At 36.4% G+C, this 21,460-nt stretch overlaps 1 protein-coding gene across 4 annotated transcripts in view; it reads right to left on the minus strand.

The window, feature by feature from the left end:
- Positions 1–21,460, minus strand: part of LOC115437987 (protein diaphanous homolog 3-like) — a 184,722-nt gene that overhangs the window by 154,408 nt on the left and 8,854 nt on the right. For all 4 annotated transcript variants that reach the window (XM_030161439.1, XM_030161418.1, XM_030161430.1 and 1 more), the window contains exons 2-8: positions 20,719–20,901; positions 18,792–18,896; positions 13,757–13,887; positions 2,655–2,729; positions 2,378–2,447; positions 509–645; positions 75–180 (exon numbers count right to left, since the gene is read on the minus strand). In XM_030161439.1, the coding sequence (XP_030017299.1) occupies positions 75–180; positions 509–645; positions 2,378–2,447; positions 2,655–2,729; positions 13,757–13,887; positions 18,792–18,896; positions 20,719–20,901 (807 nt within the window). The remainder of the gene's footprint in view (positions 1–74; positions 181–508; positions 646–2,377; positions 2,448–2,654; positions 2,730–13,756; positions 13,888–18,791; positions 18,897–20,718; positions 20,902–21,460) is intronic.

A 21,460-nucleotide genomic window follows, 5' to 3' on the forward strand; every position in this document is an offset into this window, starting at 1 on the left:
GTCACAAATTTCACTTGAGAGAAACCTGCGGGAAGGAGCGAGGAGTCTGTTCTGCACATGTACTTTGCACTTACTTGTAATTGAACCGAGCGATCCCGCAGTCCCTGCACAATGGGACTAAACCTCTCAATGGCTCGCCATTCCCCTGCTGTGGTGATAGCTTCAAGGACCTTCTCTAAACTGAACGAGAACATGAAATGCATGACTGAACAACTGAAAAAAATGTAAAAGAATACTGTATATTAATGCGAGGGGACCCCGACCATAATCTCCCTGGCTGAAGTGCAGATGAACTTTTTCAGGTGACTTCACCACCTTGGCCTTAAAACATGACTAAACTGTTTGACTTTGATTTATGATCAGAGGGTTTTTACAACTGAGGATGATAAAATACTTATGGTACAGGATTTAGTTTTCTACAGGGAATGTTTACTTTTGTGCAATCAATAAAGTTTTCTTTCAACATCAGAAAAAACATATAAATGTATTGACAGAGAGAAGAACATACGTGTTCTCTTCGCCAACTATACAGATGGCCGACAGCAACTTTACCACATCAGTCATCATGGCAGACTGGATGGGATCAATAGCTCTTGCCAGTAAGGCAAGACTTCTCTCCTCCCCCAGGATTCGATCCAAGCCATACTGCAATGACCAGAGAAACAAAATGTGCTGTAATTCTGCCCATTTATAACAACAGCAATACAATACCACATCTAACTAAACGTTTCAAGTTTATTATTCATTTATACCCCATCCATTATGAATTACCAAATGTCTGAACAAAGTTGAAATAAAAGGTAGCAGTATTGAGTGTTTGCTTATTTGGCAATGCAATACAAACATAGTACAATGCTGTACAATGAATAACAGTTTCAGAAACTTTCAAGCCTGTAATTATGTCTGGACAATGAAAATAATCTATCACCAGTGGGTTACATTATATAAAGAAAACAATTTCACAAGGTCTACTGTCTAATTTTGTTGGAAATTAAAATGGTCAATACACACGTTAGACAGAAATTAATTTAGTCTTTGAAAAGAATGAAAAGAAAGAAGAGGTTTTTTTTCTTCACTTTGTTTTGTTTTCTGAATTTAAAAACTACTTGAAAAAAAAAAAAAAAAACACTTAACAGCATTCTGTAATCATTCCCAGTTGTGCTGAAAATGAATTGTTGTTGGTGGTTGATGAAGTTCAGGAACATAAAGATGAGCTTTTCCTCTGTTAAATGTGTTGTCTGTTCACATATTCAATCATCCACTATCTTTTATTTCTTGGTGATTTGTTTCTATAGGTGGGAAATGTGTCATTTGCGTCTGCTTATATTATATAGTTGAAACCATTATATGTCCTTTAGATGAAGTGAAGTTTAACCAAAGCAAGATTTACACTGTGATAACTTTAAGTAAAACATTATGCCATTGATGACAGACAATAGACAAAGCAACTGTGTGTCTTGAAGCAGAAAGACAGAAGAAGAAAAGGCTGCACTGACAGCTGGCAGAGAACACCTGTCTTCTTGGCATTGTGGGTACATCCCATCCCAAGATGCCTCTTTAGCCAGGGAAAGGTCTGGGCTGACAGAGAGGCCTACGGGTAAATGCTGGCGTCTGGCGCCTGTTGAGACGCAGGATTACATGAGACCTTACAGCACACTTTGTGCCAGAGCGGCTGTATATCTGTCTCCGCTGGGTTTTAGCTCCATGTGGCAAGATTTTTTTTTCTTTAAAGCTACTATGGATGAACTGCACACAAACAAGAAGAGCTGAAGCATTATGGCATAAAGCTCCACAGAGAGGAAAAAAAAAAAACAAAAAAAAAACAGAAGTGTATGTCCAACCACTGGACTCCAGGCAACAACTTAGTACTGACACAAGCAGTAGAAATGTTCAATCACAACAGAATTTTTCAAAGACTGATTTGACATAATTCTAATTTGTTTTAAATAACCAAACTGTAAATGCAAGCAATTATTAAATAACAACAGTGAATATAACGGTCGCACATGCCATATTTCACTGCACCATCTTTGGTTTTGATTACAGGAGACATTCACTGTTATTGCCACATATTGCTTACGTAGTTTGACAATAAGGTTCAGAATATTTTTTCCATCCACAGTTGCATTAATTTTTGATTATTGATGATGGAGAATCGGACCGTTGCATCAAGTCTTCATCACAAAATCACATCTCAAAAATCGTGAAAATCAAATTAATGGTAAATGTCATCAGTGGGCGATTAGCAAAAAATAAATAAATAAATAAAAAAAAAAAAAAAAAAAAAAATATATATATATATATATATATATATATATATATATATATACACACACACACACACATAAATATATATATGTGTGTGTCTTGTCATTACCTTATTGTTCATGAAGGCTTTGAGACACTGGACGACTTTATGTTGGTTCTTTTTGTCAATCTTCTCCTGCCTAGGGACACAAGTTATTATAAATGAGTAAGCATGGATATGTTTATGACCAAAGCAACTTAAAGAAACAAGGCTTTAATTCTGTCATTGCAAAGTAACAATCCAATGTGTAAATGTGGTGTATAGATTTGTACAGCATTTAGTGTTTAGAAAATGAATACAGTAGGTTTAGGCACAAGAATAAAAATAAGAGCATGCATGAACTTACTGTTTCTTTGCAAGTAACCTCTCCAAAATGTCCAACAGCAGTCCAAGACCTTCATGGCCAAAGCTCTGCACCCAACTGAAATAACAAACATGAAATCCACATCATGACACAGTAAAACTGACACTATTATCATTCTCATCACCCTGTGCATGAAGCTTCAAGGCTTAAAGCACAATATACAGTTCACACCATTGTGCTAAAAAAAAAGGACACAACATCCAGATACAGTTAAAGTTTAGAAAGAATACACTTGCAGAAACTTACAGAAATAGGCCACATTTGCGTCAGTAGCCACAATTCATTGGTTTTACGGACTAAATGTCATGGAAAGCACACTTTGCAGACATTTAAAGTATCTATAATAAACCATAAGTGACAGGGACATTCAAATATATCAGACCTTGACATTACCTGCTGAAAGAAGAAGGACAAAATCGCAAAGCAAAGATTTAGAGGTCAAAAGACACAGTTAACTCAAAGTAGAAAACATGCGTATGATGCAAGTGACATTTTGTGAATTATACCCTACACAAACTCACACAGCTTCATCAAAAAAGTTATGAACAAATTCAAATCTGGCTGCTCTCTACAAAAGAGTTGGTTTTAGACACATCTTGTAGAAAAGGTGCCTTAGATGGCACCAGGGGCTTACCCACTGCCTGTAAAGTAATAGGAGTAATAATGAAAACTTAGGACCAATGTGTAATATAGATTTATTTTCCTTTTAAAGGGCACATTTCCTTTGTCTAGTAAAGACGGCACCCTTTTAAAGGGCAATGCCAAGTGTGTCTCCAAAAGGAATCACACTAATAATATTATATGCACATTAGTGCTGAGCAGATATCAAATACTAATGTCATATTGGCAACAGGAAAGAAAACATCTTTATGCAGTGTTTAACTTAGATTTAAATGGGGACACAAAGAGTAGAAAATATACTGTGTGCACAAAGAGATCCATTAGGTATGCAGAAAACAGAGATGACAGCGTGAGAGAGATTATAAGCAACTGCACCTCCTTCCTAATTGAAAGTGAATAACATCTCTCAACATTAGCATTCTGCGTCTGTTCTGTTCTAATCAACAGGCTGCATGCCTCCCAGCATCAAATCTACAGAAACTCTCAAGGTGACAACATAAAATGGGAAGTGGTTATCTGAATTTAATTTCTTGAAAAGGACGATGGGGGTTGTATGAGCTCACTTATCTGTTGTTGCATTGTTATGTATATTTAGGAATAAACCTAAAGAATACAATTATAATGAGAGTGGGATGGGGTATTTATTTAGTTAATCTAAATTTCAGTCTGAAAGGTCTGTACAACCTTGACCACTTGACATGCAAATTCTCATGTTTACCAGTACAAAGAAAAAACAACTTCATCCCTCCTCCTCTTCTAATCATCAAACAATGTTTTGTCTTTGAGACATGACAGCTCAGTGATTGCAGCCTTTATTCAATTGGCAGGATTCAGTATGTTTTAGTTGGGCTGAAAAATATTACAAATACCATCACTATCTTAATTCTGCGTGCACTACATGTAACATACAACCACTTACAATTTCAGAGTTTTGATGCTGTGCTGTCTTTTGTTTATTCATGTTTCAATAATGATGCACAAAGACCAGGCACTTAGAATTCAGTTGCTCAAATCAGCCAGTGTATGCAGAGTAACATGTAAGACATGACAGTGTGATATTTCAATTTAGGCCCAGAAAATCTGTCATACAAGGGAACAAGACAGTCCAAAAAGAATGCAGTAAAAAAAAAAAAAAAAGAAGCTAAACCCATTGTAACTGGGGCACTCACAAAAGGAGAGCAAAAAAAAGAAGCACTGCAGAAGTCCACATCAAGAAATGTGACAGCACGCTAAAGACGAGGTCAAGAAAATGAGGAAGGCTGTCAAAAACTGTCATAGTCATGTTGATATAGACAGGAAAGTCCACTGTCAAGGTGCCCAAGAAGTGAGGTGCTCATGTTTGTATGGTGAAAAAAAAATCAATTTAGCTTAGACTTCTCACTGGGCCATGGATCAGGCCGTTCTGGATACAGAGTGGGTAGGGTGGGGGTCGCGACAAGAGCTTCATTGAAATGCATAGCTCAGTAGCAACTGCATGCTAGTTTTTCATCATCAGTAAGTGAGGCAGAGAGCAAAGGAAAATAATCATTTGATCTAAAGCAGGACTTATTGCAGGGGAAAACAACAGGCCTGCACTGCCAAGTTCTGCTGCAACAAATTCAAAAGACATCCACCTTAAAACACAAGTGAAACGCAGAAAGAGATAGTAGTGACATAACGCAGCTTTCAGAGGCTTCTAGTAAAGGGCACAGAACCAGCAGAAGATGTCAAAGGCCAGGAAGAGGCAATCTGATATCTTTCTGTAACTCATCTTCAAGAGTGGAAAAAACAGTTTGAGGCAATAAAAAGTGTATGTCTGCTACCAGAGAAGGTCACAAAGAGCTGGGGTTAGGCAGATGAGAAAGCCATCAAACCATGTGTTTCCCGTTTGCCACAGTTATTGATGTGAATGACATTGCCTCGCAAGATGGATCGTTTTTTCGTCTGGAAATTCTTGCCTTTCAAAATGATGTTCAGATGAAATTCAGAGCTTCCACTAACATGAAAGGTGAATTTTGGGACCTGCTCTCAGACAAGTATTACAACCGAGGGAGATGTGCCTTTTGCCAGTTAGCTTTATTTGGATCATGCTACCTGTGTGAATAGTTTCCATTTTTCCCCTCATGAAAACCAAAAAGGTAAAGTTCAGTTGTGCCCTGACAGATGATCACCTGTCTGACAGCCATGACCGTTTGAAATTAGTATCATCCTTTCAATACCAAACACTGTGTACTAACGTAACCTATGCCCATTAAAGGTATGTCTCATCCATACAGCATTAATTATTAATAACAAGACTATTAGCATCATTACCATTACTGTTTAACTAAAGACTCATTTATGCTACTTTATTTTATTCATGAGTGTCAACCACTTGTACAGTAGTTTGATTTGATTACTTTCAAAAGTGGTAGAAAGATTGATTGATTGCAGAATTATAATGGTTTTGTAAGCATCCTGTATTCATGCAGCATTTTATGACACTTAAACGTGAAAGTATCAGTGTCGTTACTGATGAAAGAAGAGTAGAATAATAAATAGTCTAAGTAGTTACATTCATCAATATAATTGAACAGAATGTGTAAGAAGCTGACTTGTAATAATACAGTGCCCTGTGTCTTCATCCATGTGCAGTTCCATGGTAGATATTTGACATGCAGTCTTTGGAGACTACGGTGATTAAAGTATTTTATTTTGTGTTTGCATGCTCTGGCAGCCTTTGGTTTTTGTTAGTTCTAGCATTTGGCACTCCTCCCATATCCCAAATGAGAAACTTCAATCACATTCTCCATCTAAATGTCCAGAGTGTCTGAATCTGTGTAGTGCAAAATGATCTTTAAAAAAAAAAAAAAACACATTTTCAACTGCTTTTCAGACTAGACTGCAATTACAGCAAACTCTGAAGTCAGACTGTTCTCAGATAAAATTGCTACAGACAATAGTTACTGCGTTTAATACAGATATATCTGTGCAAGCAGTATTACTCTATAGCATGGCTCAGAACATGTTTTGCATGTGGTCTATTTGCTTCATCAGCTCACAGTGGTTGTATAATCCTTGTAAGCAGCAGCACTTTGACTACTCGCAGTTTATTTTTATTGACGTGTTGAAATATCAATGCTTTTTAAAGTTGTCTATCAACTGATTTAGGTAAATAATTAAATACACAAATGCCTCTATTTCGACCTTAGCAATCAGTAGCAACTGGAATTTCCCTTTCATCATTTATGCTGCAGCAGAGGTTGCTAGGTTAGTGTTTTTCATGTTAATCAAAGGAATATGTTGATTTAACATTTGTTTCTTCTGAAGGTCCCCTGTGGCCAATAAGCACAGACTATATTTTTTGGTATTGATAAGAAAAATCCAGTATGGGCAGCAATTCAGACATCCAGAACCATTCTAATGGTTTCTCTCTTTCTTATATAGTTAAGACTCCAAACATATTTACCACATAGACCTAAACATATACAGGGTCAGTAATAAAGAGTTCTTTACTTGTTTTGGGCAAGAAAAGGCCATGTCAGGCTAGTCAATCTAGAAACTCACTTGCCCAATCTGGTAAGTGCTAATAAAAGAAAAAAACAAAAAGGAAAAGAACTTAACACACTTTTAATAGAGAAAGTGGCATCGGGTAAATGTATTTATGAGCTCAAGTGCAAGTGGGTATTTCAATTATCCCGGAGTTTAGTTTGCAGCAAGGCGGAAAAAATTGGGTCATTTTTCAAAGATACATAAAGTTTCCAAAAAAAAAAGCATCACTGGAGCGTCACAAAAAGAGCTGACTGCATTTCATCTTTAATGGCTGCTAATAAACAAAACAACTTGTAGAGTAGGGGAAACATGTTCTGACTCAAACAGGAAAGTAAAAAAAGAACATTAATGCTGAATCCTGCGGTAGAGTGTTTACTGCCACATGCTTTTACAGATAAAATTGAAAACCATTTCTATATCTTTTCAAAGGTTGATAATAGAATTTCCATGAACATTCATAACCTTTAAGTGCATGAGCAGGAGTGTACTTAGGATAATTATTGTATGAAAATTAAATAGCAACCTTTTCTAATTGAAGATTACTTTCATATTCACTTAAAATACAACTAAAAGCCATTGGGAAAATAACCTATTTTCTAAGGATTGTAATTAGATGCAAATTAGGCCAAGTCAAATTACAACAAAAGGCCATACTACCACCTACGCCCTTCACAAATAAAGAAAAACCCAGTTTCTTTGTCAAGATTTAACAGGGATAGAACCTTGTCAGGGTAAAAAAAAAAAAAAGGTGAACAAAAAGTATTGATAATATTTGCATCAGGATGAGAAAAAACACAAGCAAGAATTAAGGTAATCTTGCTGCTCCAAAAATTTTTTTTAATTTGTTTTATTTCATTCTCTGACTGAAATTCTGCAACCATGGCCTGAGTATGACTTTTAGTATTTGGATGTCATTTAGTTCATCTTATGCTTTAATCAGATCATATCAATTAAAAACTGATACATAAAAATGAAATGTGAACAACAATACAACCGTTTGAGACAACTGTTACCACTAAACAGACCTCAGATCTGCACAAATCTCACAGGTGACCTAGAAATTATATTTGGTCCTCCAGTTCCCCCTCCATTAAAAAAACAACAACATCTATATATAGGTTAATTCTCCTGTTACTGCCCTTGACCAAGATACTGAGATCTTGAGTTGGTCCTCGAGAAGAAGTAAAAAAAAAAAAATGCAGGGATCATCAAATTTCCTTATGGGGATAATAAAGTGAGTTAACCTTAAACCAAATTGAATCTCAAAAGAGCCAAATTTACATTAACATGAGGATTTCCATTACGTTTCCAAAAATTCTTAATCTATAAAATTTCCAGGTTTTTCTGACCATGGGAACCCTTTTATATGTATATGTTCTATAAACTAAAATAATTCCTTGCACTTTCCAAATACTGCCTGAAACTGTCATGTAGTAAAAGTATTCTTCATTACTGGTCAGTATCCCATAATCTAGATACGACACTGTGTACAACATGTATCCAATAATTAGTCCTCACTTTAAATGCAGTGAGGACTAATTAATACTTGCTTTTGGCAGCATGTTGTAATTACACTTCACCAATAGATGCAACTGAAGCAAAGCACTATTCAACTGAGGGCTATCATCTTAGAAAGACACCAAGAAACAGTATGAAAGAGGAAGCATTAAAAAATAAGGAAAACAAATTCATCATCCCGTTCCCTGGGAAACAAAAACAGTCATAAATCAAAGAGAAAAATGAGGCACCTTATCAGGCTAACTTCACAGCTAAGGTAGCTTGACTTCTAACGGTGTCTCAGGAGAATGCCTCCAAGGTTCCCATGCAATACTGCACAGTGTTGCACTCCGCTACAGCCGTTATGAACCAGAAATAAAAAATTAACTTTAAAATGGTGTTCCGAGCCTAGTAAGTTAAGTGACTACAAGATGGCTCTCCAGAGACAGAGAAAGAGTAGGCTCTAGTCACAGTTATGTGGGACATTGGAAATAAAAATAGAGGTCATTTCACTCAGTAGGGAATGAATAATGATGCCAACGCAGACTGTCATTAACATTAAATTACTATTATTAACATCAAAATTGCTTGTAAATAAAGTATCTAAAAAGTCTGGGTATCAAAAATAAAACTGAATTCATTTTTGCGTGTGATGTAGGTTTTGAGAATCAACCAGCTGAGGCAGTGAAAATACATCATTTTAGTTTGGAATGATAGATTTAATGGCTATCTATCCCATGGTTGTTGAGATTTCCACAGAATAACAATATATGAAGCTCATTATTGAGCCAAGGAGCAGCATGGAACCACCAAAATCATCTGAATAGCACAGAGTCCCTAAGCAATCTTAGAAAATCTTGAAAAATAATGTTTTCTTGTGGCAGGACCTTGAAATCCCCCATAAATATGTCTAAATCTTTCACAAATTTGGTGGAATTGCTGGAATCAAGACAGTGTTTGAGCCATTTTGAAACCTAGTCTCTCTCTCTCTGTCTGTCTGCCCAGGAAATACATTTGGTATCATCTCAAGCCCCAAACATCCCCACTACATCTATATTCATAAATTACTGAGCAAAACACAGTTCAAGATTACTGAATGCGCTGAAAAATAATGACCAGAGGAATTAACGTTTTGACTCACCAGCCACAGATGGATACGTTTGGGAAAGGCCTGAATAGCACAATCCATTTCCCAAAAATACAAAAATGTCAAAACAAAAAAAAAAGGACTGAACTCTGAACCTCAAAACTGTACAAAAGATGCTTTGATTAGAAAGGCTAAAATACTATGAAGGACATTTAAAGCAGAGTGTGCACAACCAACGAAGAAATGTTTAAATATATCACTACAGATGAGAGACAAGGAAATAGAATAGGGTGCGGATTTCCTTACAGCCTTGTGTTGTTTTTTTTATTTTTTATACAAAAAAAGCAGAGGAGGTGTGTGTATTCCTTTTTTTTCTTATGACAATACCATCAGTGTGGTGTGTTTAAACCACTGTGAATCGTTGTGTATGGTGCGCAGGTGGCAGGTGTATGAGAGACAAGGTGAGAAACAAGGTTTATTAAAAATGTGTGGGCATGGAAGAAGGATGCGAAACTTTACCTTCGTGTATAGCTACACCAAAAAAAATTAATCTGAGGCCTTAAACCTGAAGGTCAGTTTTAATATAATATCAAAAACCAATTTCCACTTGTTTGTCAGATCCATTTATCAAATCCATTTAAAACAATTACATCCTGTAGCCTTGCTGGTCTTGTGTCTCATACTGTGGCCTCTCTGCAGGAAAAGAGAGAGAACGCTAGAATGGCTAAGGTGGTTAAAGTGTAAAATGGTCAGAGGAAAGCGTCATAAGGTGTCAGTCTATACAAGGAGAATACAACCACCAGATATTGGGTTCAGTGAGGGGTGTTTTCTGTAGTAATGCCAAGAAAATGGTCAGCATCCACAAAACAGCAGCAGACAAAACGCCTGTACTGCTATTAGACCTCCGAACTCAGGATTGTAATGGTGCTTTTATGTAGGAATGGGTTGTTGGTGCCAGAGCTTGACTACTTCCATTATAAATGCCATATGGTTCAAGAAAAAAAACATGTAGTAGTTGAGGTTGTCATATGGCAGACACTCTCATTACACAAATTAAATATATTCAGAGTAAAAAAGAAAGAAAAAAATGAGTGAACGTGTCTGTGCAATTGTTACCCTCACCTTGAGATATTCTGAGAAATCATGGAAGCATGTTTACAAAACCAGACAACTCTTGCCTCTTTCATTTTAATAGTATCCATCACTACTGAGGATGCTCCGACTCTGACACTCTGACATACAGTGTTATTACTGAAATAACCATCTAGCCAATAGCTAGTGCCAATAGTGTTTTTTTTTGTCTGTTTTATTTTGTTATTACTTATTCCCTTTTTGTGACAGGGACACAAAGAAATTTTCATTATAAAAAAATAACTGAGGTATTTTTCCAAATCGCTCAGCCCTTCGTCACACAATTTTTTGTATCCGCACAAATTCAATCACACAAATTTATGAAGAGACCTTTAACGTATGTACAACAGATAAACATCAGCCATTGCCATCAGTGAATGTCATCTTATTTGCAGACAGCCGATGGCAGTCAACAAGGCCAATATTATCGACGTTGAGCAGATTTATCAGTGCATCCCCGGGATTCACTATTGATGTCTAATATGGATATTATTTCTTTGTCTCTAATTAAAGACGGGAAGATGTCTGTCTTGCTGTCTGAGGTATATGAAAAAAGCCACTGTGCTGCATGTCATATGGGGGTCACATGATTCACTTAAAGGCGACAAACCTGTTTGCATTACATTTTTTCCTATTACATCTCATAAAGGACGTCATCAGGCACATGGGTGCATAAATATATCGACTGCTGGCAAATAAGAAGATATTAGATCTGTGATAGAGGCGATTGTGTGTATGATTGAATTTCTGTTTTCTCAAATATAGATGAAGGCCTGATAGAACTTTTAACATTTCATCTTTTTAATGATAAAGGTTTCTTTGTTTCCTGACACTACTGATCGTCATACATTTGTCTGAGGTCTTCTGAAATAGAAGTCGACGACAGGATATTTTTATAAGCCAATACAATAATAATAATTTGTAGCAGAGAAAAAAAGACAGACAGTGACGTAATCCAAAAGATCACTGCTACACCCATAAGAGGTTTGACATTGAAAATACATTACGTCTGGAATTAACTATCCTTCACTTTGTTCTACAGTTAAATTTGATAAAACTGTATTATTTAATTATAATGTATCTCAAATAAATTAACAGTAGGTTTTTTCCATGTCTAGCTCTGAAGTGTGAAGTATGTCTTTGGTGTTCATTTCTGAATGTCACTGATTCTGATCAATAACAAAGTAAGGGCCATAATCTCAATTCATCATGATTAAAAGCTGGGGACCGTCTGCGTAGAGCTGAAGTGCTCAAGAGGTTCTTCAAAACAGAGTGATGTCTCTGTTCTTTTCTACCTACACCCTATGTGCTGTCACCCATGCAGTGCTTTGCAGGTAGGAGGTGTAAAGCACAGGTGGGTGAGAGTGCTATTCACATGCAAACTTTAAAAAGACAAGCACGGCAGTGGGAAGGCTTTATTAGCCATGAAAGAGATTCCAGCTGTGCTACGATCATACAAATAAATTTGTTTTTGTTCACTGATGCTGAACTAGGTAAAAGCCAAGGAAGCTAAAATAAAATCAACAGAATGGATAGGTAGGCAATTCTAAATCCTTGTTTCCTCCAAAAGAGAGAGTCAACATCAACCAAAATAGAGACAGTGCTGGAGGGTGCCAGGTGAAAACGCATTAAAAAGATGCACAAGCTGCTATACTCAGCTCTGATGGTTGAATAAATATGTTAGTCAAAGTATTTTTTTCTTTGCTGTATCGCAGAGTTTGACCTCAGTACAAATATGAGTAATACTTACAATCTGTTGTATTGTTTTTGCAATTGTATGTTGCCTTTAATAGGGGATTCAATGTCAACAAATCTCTATAATCAGACTGGATTTCACATTTCCACCCCCTATCAAACATGTTGTCACTCCTTGTGCATACAGTCACCTCTGTTCCAAACACACAGAGTACGGAGAGATGGGGAAAAACAAATTCAAGAGTCCATAAGATGATGCAAGACCCCAGTCATCTCTAATCACCAGTGAAAAGCAGGACAGAAAGAATTAGAGAGAGGCTAGCACACAGAGGCTCTGCATTCTTAGCTGAACACAAACTATCAACCCATTGCATCAGCTCATCAATGGCAACAAAAAAAGCGCTAATTGTATTAAAACAAACTCTGTGTGCATGCGTGTGATATAGCAATTGGTACAATGTTCAGGCTCAGGTTAACTGCCTTTGAGAGAACACAGACTCTAATCACTGCAATCAAAACAGGCCAAACACTGAAAAAAAAATCACATTTAAATAGAATCCACTTCCACTCATTTTTGGGTCAGGTTTGGATGAACTACAATATTTTGTTCTTGACAGCAGGAAGTATTTTCAATTTGCCACAACCCTGAATTAATCCTCCTGTAAAGAGCAAGGAAGCTCTTTACAGCATAAACCTTTAAGTTTGATGTATAAAGGAGCTGGTACTTTGAACATTGTGTTACTTGATTGTGTTCTTCCTGTTTTCATGCCTTTTGTTCCACTGCATTGAACTAATTTATAATTATTTTAATGAAGTAGTAGAATATGAAAAATTACAAACCTTAGATCTGTTTATGTTTATATGTAAGCATTGTACAGGGAGATTTAAAGGGGTCATATTTTGCTAAACCTACTTTTATTAGTCTTTGGTACATTTATTTGTGTATTTGGGGATCCTACTAGTTCAAAAAGTTTGAAATTGAACCCTCCTGGTGCTGCAAAGTTATCTTTATATTCATTTTGGCAAAAATCGAGTGTATTTCTACAACCCGTTTTAATTCCTTCTTAATTTGTTACGTTTTATAACTAGTTACGTCCTGACATTTGCACATATAAGGTCAAGACTTCCGATGAACATTTCTCAGAGTACGACATAACTGTTTGTCAGCAGTAGTGGTTTTAATAAAAACTGAAAATATGTCCAAACTTTGAGCCGATTACCTAAAATGTTCAGTTGTTGGTTGTATTAACAAACACAAGTGGCTGAATGGGACAGAGCAGTACAGTCAACAACCTGGGGGGGGGGCAGGGTCATGTGCATTTAAAGGGCCAGCGCTCAAAATGACCTTTCTGGAGTCATTACTCAGATATAGGGTTGAAGATGGACCTGTGGGGGTTGAATTAATGAAGAATTCAGACCCAAGTATAGCATTTACAGTTTATGTAGACCACAGGGAATGTTTTGAAATGCATAATTCCATTTAAAAAAGCAAAATATCACTCCTTTAAAAGAACATTTCTATTGTCATGATTTTACACTGTACCTGACAGGATTGCTGGTGAGAGACACTCGCAGTGAGTCCAAACAAGCAAACAGACGTTCGTCCATCACCCCTGATTTCAGCTCACCCAGAAATTCCTGAGGAGATATCTGATGGCTGCTCCTCAAGCTACCCTGGAAGAAAAATCGAGGAAGAAGAAATCTCTTCAGGGAAGTCAGGGAAGAAGTGATGAAAAACAACATTCATTCAAAAAGTAAACACAATCACTAGAAGAACTAGTGTTGAGTGTTTTCATTCACCTAAAAAAGAACGCTCATGCATAAGAACAAGATCAATCATACCACTCCAGGTATTCAGAACCACTTGTCTTTTTCTGAATCTCAAATTCCATAGAAATGGAGCTTATACTTGAACAAATTACATAAGAAAGTCTCCAGTCAGATGAGACTGCATCAATGTACTTTGCTTGAAGTAGAAGCATTCATCTTGTAACTCAGTGTTTAAAAGGGGTTGCCAAAGATCATACAGCTTTGACAATGTTGTGCTGCGGTGCACGTAAAAAACATCAGACCTTTTGCAGGATATTCAAAAGATATTTTATCTCTGCCACTTTAATGCTCACAGCTTGAGCTCTAAGCTCGTTTGGTCAACTTTTAACCAAGCAGCAATCTCCTGGACTAAAATGCGAAGCCAATGTGGAAGTGCCAAAATCTGCCGTAAACTGTTACACTCCCACAGGGGTCAATCCCCATTTACCCCCATTTTGCAATGGTCAACTTTACAGTGGAAATAAACAGGTTTACAAAAACTTGGTCTACTCTCTATGGTTCATTTACCCCGATATGACTACTGTAAGGGAGTGAATTTTATTAGAATTCACCCATTTAGATTATAATGAGTTAAAAAATGTATGCATAATTAGGGCGTGGCCACTGTGATTGACTGGTGATTGCTGTGACTCAGTTCCATGCAGTTCGTGCTTTACTAGCATTAGCTCACCTGTAGAGTTGGACAATCAAACCCTTCATTTATTGAATTGTGTTTATTAAGGAGTTCACCAGATGATTCTGTCATGACATTTACAGGTGCTTCATTACTATAACTGGTGTAACACAGGTGTATTAGAACACATTAGCATGAATATGTATTGAATTATCTGCCAGTTAGCCTACTAACTACCTCAGGTAGCTGTTTTTAGTATGTTTGTGCATGTCATAGCTTTGACCGTGCTGTTATCAAACACAACTCAGTGGTGTCATTTACTAAGGAGCGGTGTCTTTTTTTCATAACTGGCTTTTCTCAAACCCCACCCACTTTTTTCCCAAAAAACCAACATTGCACCATACAGCGCACATCTTTAGGCTTAAATACTGCTGTTCACAAAGCAATGAGAGATGTTGCCAAGGGTTTCTCCACTGCTAATATACCATGTACGTTACCATGAAATTAACTCAACTGTAATCATTACAGTACACTGGCAAAGAATGGTAATAAAAATCACATATGTGGAACAATATACATACATCCTACTTTACATGATTAAAAGCTACTGTGTAGATGAATTACATATTTAAAAATCTATATCCTATACTGTACATGCTGTTTCCTTAATAATATTACACCTGCAATGTTAACTGTTGCAAGAAGTGTAACAATCTGTTCTTTTTTCAGGTGAAAATACACAGCAAGCTCTTCTGAAAATCAAACATGGTAAATTAGCATTAAATAAAAACATGTTCCTCTATATTACATGATCAGTAGCCAAAAAATGATAGTCAAATCCAACAAAAAAAAAACTTATTCCTGTATTAACTCATATTATTTGAACATTATTAAACATGTAGTATTGCTGAGTAAATATTGCACCTATAACCCTTTTTTAAAAAGTTCAGGTTTTCAATATAAAAATACTATCGGCACCATGGTTTGGTCATCTCGTTTTTGCAGCTTTGGATCAAAGCCATGAACCTATCATCAAGCCCAGGGTTATGAATCAACCCAAACATTCATTTCAGTTCTCTTTAATTTGACACTAAATCAAGTCTCTTAATTAGTTCCCAAAACTCCAAACATTTTACACCAATATGACATGTTTCCCAAATACCTTATTCTCAAATGGCAAAGAATCTCAACACTTTTAAAGCTTCCTCAAACTCAATTTACTCAATTCAACTCTTTCCTCAATCAACACAGAAATCACAGGAATTAACTGAGGTAACCATAAACTCTCACAGTGCTATTGTGATTTTTAGTCACATGAGCAAAGGCAGCACATACACAGTAGATTAGGCATCGTCATACTTTATACTAAAAAGGCCACAAAACTATCCTTATTGTATGTATTGTGCATCTAAAATGTGACTGTCAATGGACGCAACTATTGTCAGTGGATGCCTTTCTGTGAAAGACTCTTTAAATGAGTTAATACACATGAATACTGTATTTTTGTATACACTTAAAACTGCAAGCTGGCTTTCTTTTCAGCTAGAGGGTGGTAGGGAAGGTTGCTAGAGCCAGCTGCACTAATGCCAAGACGTCACGTATCATTGGGTATGTTTTTGATTCATCAAAGGCCTAAGAAATCTGCCTGTATCATTGCTGGCAGGAACAAATAATCCCCAACCCCAGCAAGCTGCCAAAACAGTGGAACTATGCCCAGTCAGTCACTCCCCTGACACCTGGAGCACCAATCTATGGTGTTCTCCTCAATATTCTCTCTCAGGTGTAGCTTCCATTAAGAGAAAAATAATGGATTAAAGTTGCTGTCAAAACCTCACTCAAGAAACCCACTTGCATTTTCCATCATCAATATGTATTATAATCATAATCCTAAACACCTCTGTTCACCCCCATGAAAAAGAAATTGATCACTGGGGTAGGAAGCGTCAGAGATCTATATGTGTACGTTGACTGAAAGCCAAGGAAGCAACACATCAGAGTCTGTGGTCAAAGTAATGAACTAGTGATGAGCTTTGTGATTAGGAGAAGCAATTCTATTTGTTATATGCTCAGCTCACAAATTATGAACAATTAGGCTTTTCCTTAAGAGACGTGTCATTAAACTCACCTCAGAATTAAATAGTGTAGAAACAAGACTGCAAAATGTATCAAATCCTAATCCTAGTCACAGTATCATCTTGAGAAATTACATAATTGCAAAAAAGATCCAGGCTGCAGTGGCAGCCAATGGAAAAAATAGACAAAAAAAGTAAGCACAGTCTTTATTGTCTGATGATGTGGAGAGGGAAAGTTCTGCCCCTTCTGGAATGCTCCATGGGACCTATCTTAGTCAGTGGTAAGAGACAAAATTTTTGGATCAGGTTTGCATTATGCCCGTGATTTTTGTCTGTTTAAGACATACTTTTACAAGTTAAGAAATTCAGTTTGTGGTAAAGTCTGCAAAGCAATCTAATTTTGTCACCAACACCTTCATTACCTCAGCATATTTCACCTCTTCTTCAAGAGGGATCTGAAAATACACGAAAATAGGTGAAAAATCACCACAAGTCTGTTCATGTTGAGCTGCAGAGACATTTTCAGTGAATCTGAAAAGACTGTGGAGAGAAAATATTCCACTGATATCACCTCCATGAGTTGCAGGTATGTAGTCTTTGTTACATGTTTTTGCAGCCTGATACCATACCGACCTTGACTAATGGAATTATCTTTTAAACTCACAGACATATGTGTTCATGATGGCGTAATAGAAACAGCATCAAAACATTACTTCTCTCACCATTGTGAACAGTACCATTGTCTTCCAGTCCCACAAGATACAACAGGATGGGGACTTCACCTCTCTACACCATTATTATATAGAAATGTGTTTAGTGTTATTTAAATCAATAGCTGAGGCCCAGAGCAGTTCTGATACATACAGTACTCAGAACTATCAGTATCTGATGGTGGCCAATAACTATTATTAGAAAATAATACCCCCCAAAATTAAATTTAAAAATAATTTTAAAAAAATCAGTGTGACCTGGATTTTATTTCATATATATCTTGTTTGAAATTAATTTGCAGATTTTTAAATTAATTTTAGAGGTAGACTGATATATTGATTTTTTTCAATATCGGCCATCTGCCTTATTTTTTTTTTTCTGACAGCCGATACTTGATCAGCAGTACAAATGTTATATGATATTTGATCAGGCACCTGCGTGGGCAGCACTACAAGTTCAATAAATGTTAAAAGTTATTGTATGAAAAAGTTAAATGTTAAAACATTGCTGTATGAAAATCATTATTATCTACATGTTTCAGTTGTATTTTACGGTCAATGTGCTTTTAAAAAAATAAATAAATAAATAAAAATCAGCCTCAAATATTGGCCTCAAAAATCAGTTGCAGATATCGGCCAACAGCTGATCAAATTTTTAAAAATCAGCATCGGCCTTAGAAAAACCTATATCAGTTGACCTCTAATTAATTTGGTCTATTTCTATGCATTCAGTTACTGACAACTGAAGAAAACGTCTCCAGCAAAAATATTCTTTTCACTATGATTAAAACTAAAAATTAAATAATAAAATATAAAGATAAAGCAATGTAATTGTAAGACTTCTTGGCTGATATTATGTGTGCATTGTCATCTTTCATGATAAAAAGGGGACTGAAGTGATACACAGATAGATAGAGATCAAAACAGGAGGTAAAAACCAGAAATGAGCACCGAGGCAGTCAGCATTCTACTGGGTATATCTGGATATTTGTGGGTGGCTCTTGACATCATGACTACAAAAAAATGTTCCATTTTAATAACTACTGAGTATGGCCTAAATGCAGGTATAATTATATTTACCTAATACAGAGGCTGACATAACATATGAGATGGCTCTGACTTAATTCAAGGAGATCTCTAATAATCAAATTTAATCCCACTCCAGTCTATCTCAAGCTCAGATCTATGCATCTGAGAGATCATTTAAAAAAGTAATACAGGAAATGAAATAATGTGTCCCAAGTTATAATACATTACATTGAAGCAAAGACATTCAATTCAGGTATTACATTGTATTATTAACAAGGTTGGTAGGTAAAGCTAAAAAAAACCTTCACACATTCAAAAACTTACGGTTTTGGAGGCAGTAAAAATATATTGAATGACCATTTCTCTTTTTGTGTTCAGGTCCTTGTCTCTCAAAGGAGTCTTTTTGTCTTCATTCAAGTTCATGTCCTCCTGAGAAGAAAAACGAAAAAAAAAAAAACAACTCAATTTTTTTCATTTTTCAGTTTTCTTTTCTTTCTCCCTTTTCTCAAGATGTATCAATCTGTCTGGCAAGATCACATGTCTTAACATTCTGTATCTTCACTGATAATACATGTTTTGCTTCCATAAAGTGCCACTTGCAGGTTAAAGACCACAAATATTTAATGTATGAGGAAATGGTCTGAAAACGTGTATGTACATAAACACCATAGTGATACCTGGAGTCTGAACTGTAACCAGGAGAGAAGTGTTGTGAAAAGTAATTTTTCTTTGGGCTGTACTGAGCCCTGCAGAATACAAAGCATCACAAGCAACTGAGAGTGGATGAGGAGAATTCTGAGTTGGGGAGCATCCTGTTAATTTGTTTGTTTACTGGTTGGCATTGAGCACTGTGGTAGTTTAGAGGTCGACTCGCTTGTCTGATGTGATGTGATGCAGTGTGTGTGTGTGTGTGTGTGTGTGTGTGTGTGTGTTGGGGGGGGGGGGGGGGGGGGGGTTAAGGGCATTACTGAAAATGCCAACTTCTGCTCTGAGTTTTCATATTTCTGCTTTGTAACTTCAGAAACTCTTTTCAGATAGTGGAAACGAGAAAGTGGGAATGGATCTCCAAATAATCAGTCAGGAATTTTGTAGTCACGAGTCTCCAGTGAAAAGACACAAGCTAATTTTTACTGATTTTAATATACTTACATTACCTTCTGACTTTGTAATACTCAGGGTTGATACCAAGGTTATTATCGTTAACGAAAACTAATGAAATGATGAAAACTAGAACTGAAAAAATATTTTTGTCAACTGAAATACATAAACACAACATGCGCACGCTTGAAAACCCTGGGTCTGACTTATTAGGCACACTACTGCCCCCAGTGGCCTGACTTATCAGTGCATGGCAAAGTTTTTGGACAGACGGAAGGACAACCAACTGATGACAATACCCTGTAGCCAGTGTGGCTGAGGGTAACTAGCAAACCTGCTCTAAAAACTAACTGAATTAGAGGGGGGGGGGGGGGGGTGATAACTAAATTAAACTAAACAATAATGAAAAATCCAAAACTACTATAACCTTGGCTCGTACACATTTTTCAAAGTCAAATTCAAGCACTTTTAGGGGTCATTTTCAATTTTTTCCAGCACAGCATCTTATCACTGTAGTAAAATACATATCTACATATACTCGTGATTATTTCCACATTTTATCACAATGATGTACATTGTATAATGCTATAAACATCTAACATTTTGTTTAATAATAGCAAACAGTTTGGAAATGAAAGAAAAACAGAAAGTTTTATCCAAAAAAAGGGAAGTCACTTGGCGTTCTTCAGGCACACTCACACCGAGACAAAGATCACAATAAAAATGTACCTGGAGTCGACCTGAGAGGATCCGCTAATTTTCTTTTTTGATATAAAGTTGTTTTTTTTTTTCAAAATGTATCACCTCTCTATAAATAGCTTTGGTTTGCCATATAACCTGGCAGAGTTAATATTAAAAATAAATAAATAATTAAATCCCATCACAGAATTATAATTGCAAGCACTTTCATGCATTTAAACTAAAAGTCAAGTGTTTTCCAAACCTTGAAAACAAAACATGAAAATTCAATTATTTTCAAGGATTTCAAGCACCTGTACGAACTCTGAATACTCATTTATTGTGTTCTGGAGTCTTTACGTAAACCTTGAGCATTCAGTCACAGTGGCTATTTGAATCACATGAAGGATCTACATGCCTGCTTTCCTGTGTATCTGAGATCTTTGTAAACATTGTACAATAGAAGAGAGCATACCATCATCTTCTCAAAAAGAGCTAAAATCTCCTTTTCAGAAGTAATCTTGGATGAAAGCTCCTCAAGCTGATATGACGAGGATGATGAAGAAATGGACCAGTCACTGGAATTGTGTTTAGTATGTGATAAGGGTGGCCGCTCCTTTTTACTGCCAGGAATCCGGATACTGGCAAATCTGTCCAGCTGTAGACACAAGAGAAAACACAGTTAAAATAGAAAATATGCCAATGCTGGTGCTTTGGTGCGTTAGGTTATGGTTGGTGTACAGTTAGTGAACTGGTTAAGGGACAACACAGAACAAAGCAGGCACAGCTACTAGAAGAAAGCCTCTGGTAGTGTGTCAACAAAAGATACACATAGAAGAATTAGTGAACACATGTTTCATAGAGCACTAGTTTAACATATAGAGAAATGCAGGTGTCTGGTTTGGATGATTAATATGAGAACTAATTTGATTGCTGGTGAAAAAAAGCACATTAGAAAATGTTTAGTAAAGTGACATTAGTCTGCACAAGATTGAAAGCCAAGAAAAGAATTAAAATATCATTTTCTTCAAATCTTACCACATCATCTGTGATGTTTCTAAAGGGTAAGTGCTACAAGTGAAAAACACAAAACACAAAAATCAGGACATGTAAAGCATTACACTGCATCACACATTATGGGGAGCGGCACGGTGAAGGAACCGAACAATATTAGTTTTACAATATAGTTAGACTGATTACAAGGATCTCTCAAATTC

This window comes from Sphaeramia orbicularis, chromosome 3, assembly GCF_902148855.1.
Source record: "Sphaeramia orbicularis chromosome 3, fSphaOr1.1, whole genome shotgun sequence".
In the NCBI taxonomy this organism is placed as follows: Eukaryota; Metazoa; Chordata; class Actinopteri; order Kurtiformes; family Apogonidae; genus Sphaeramia; species Sphaeramia orbicularis.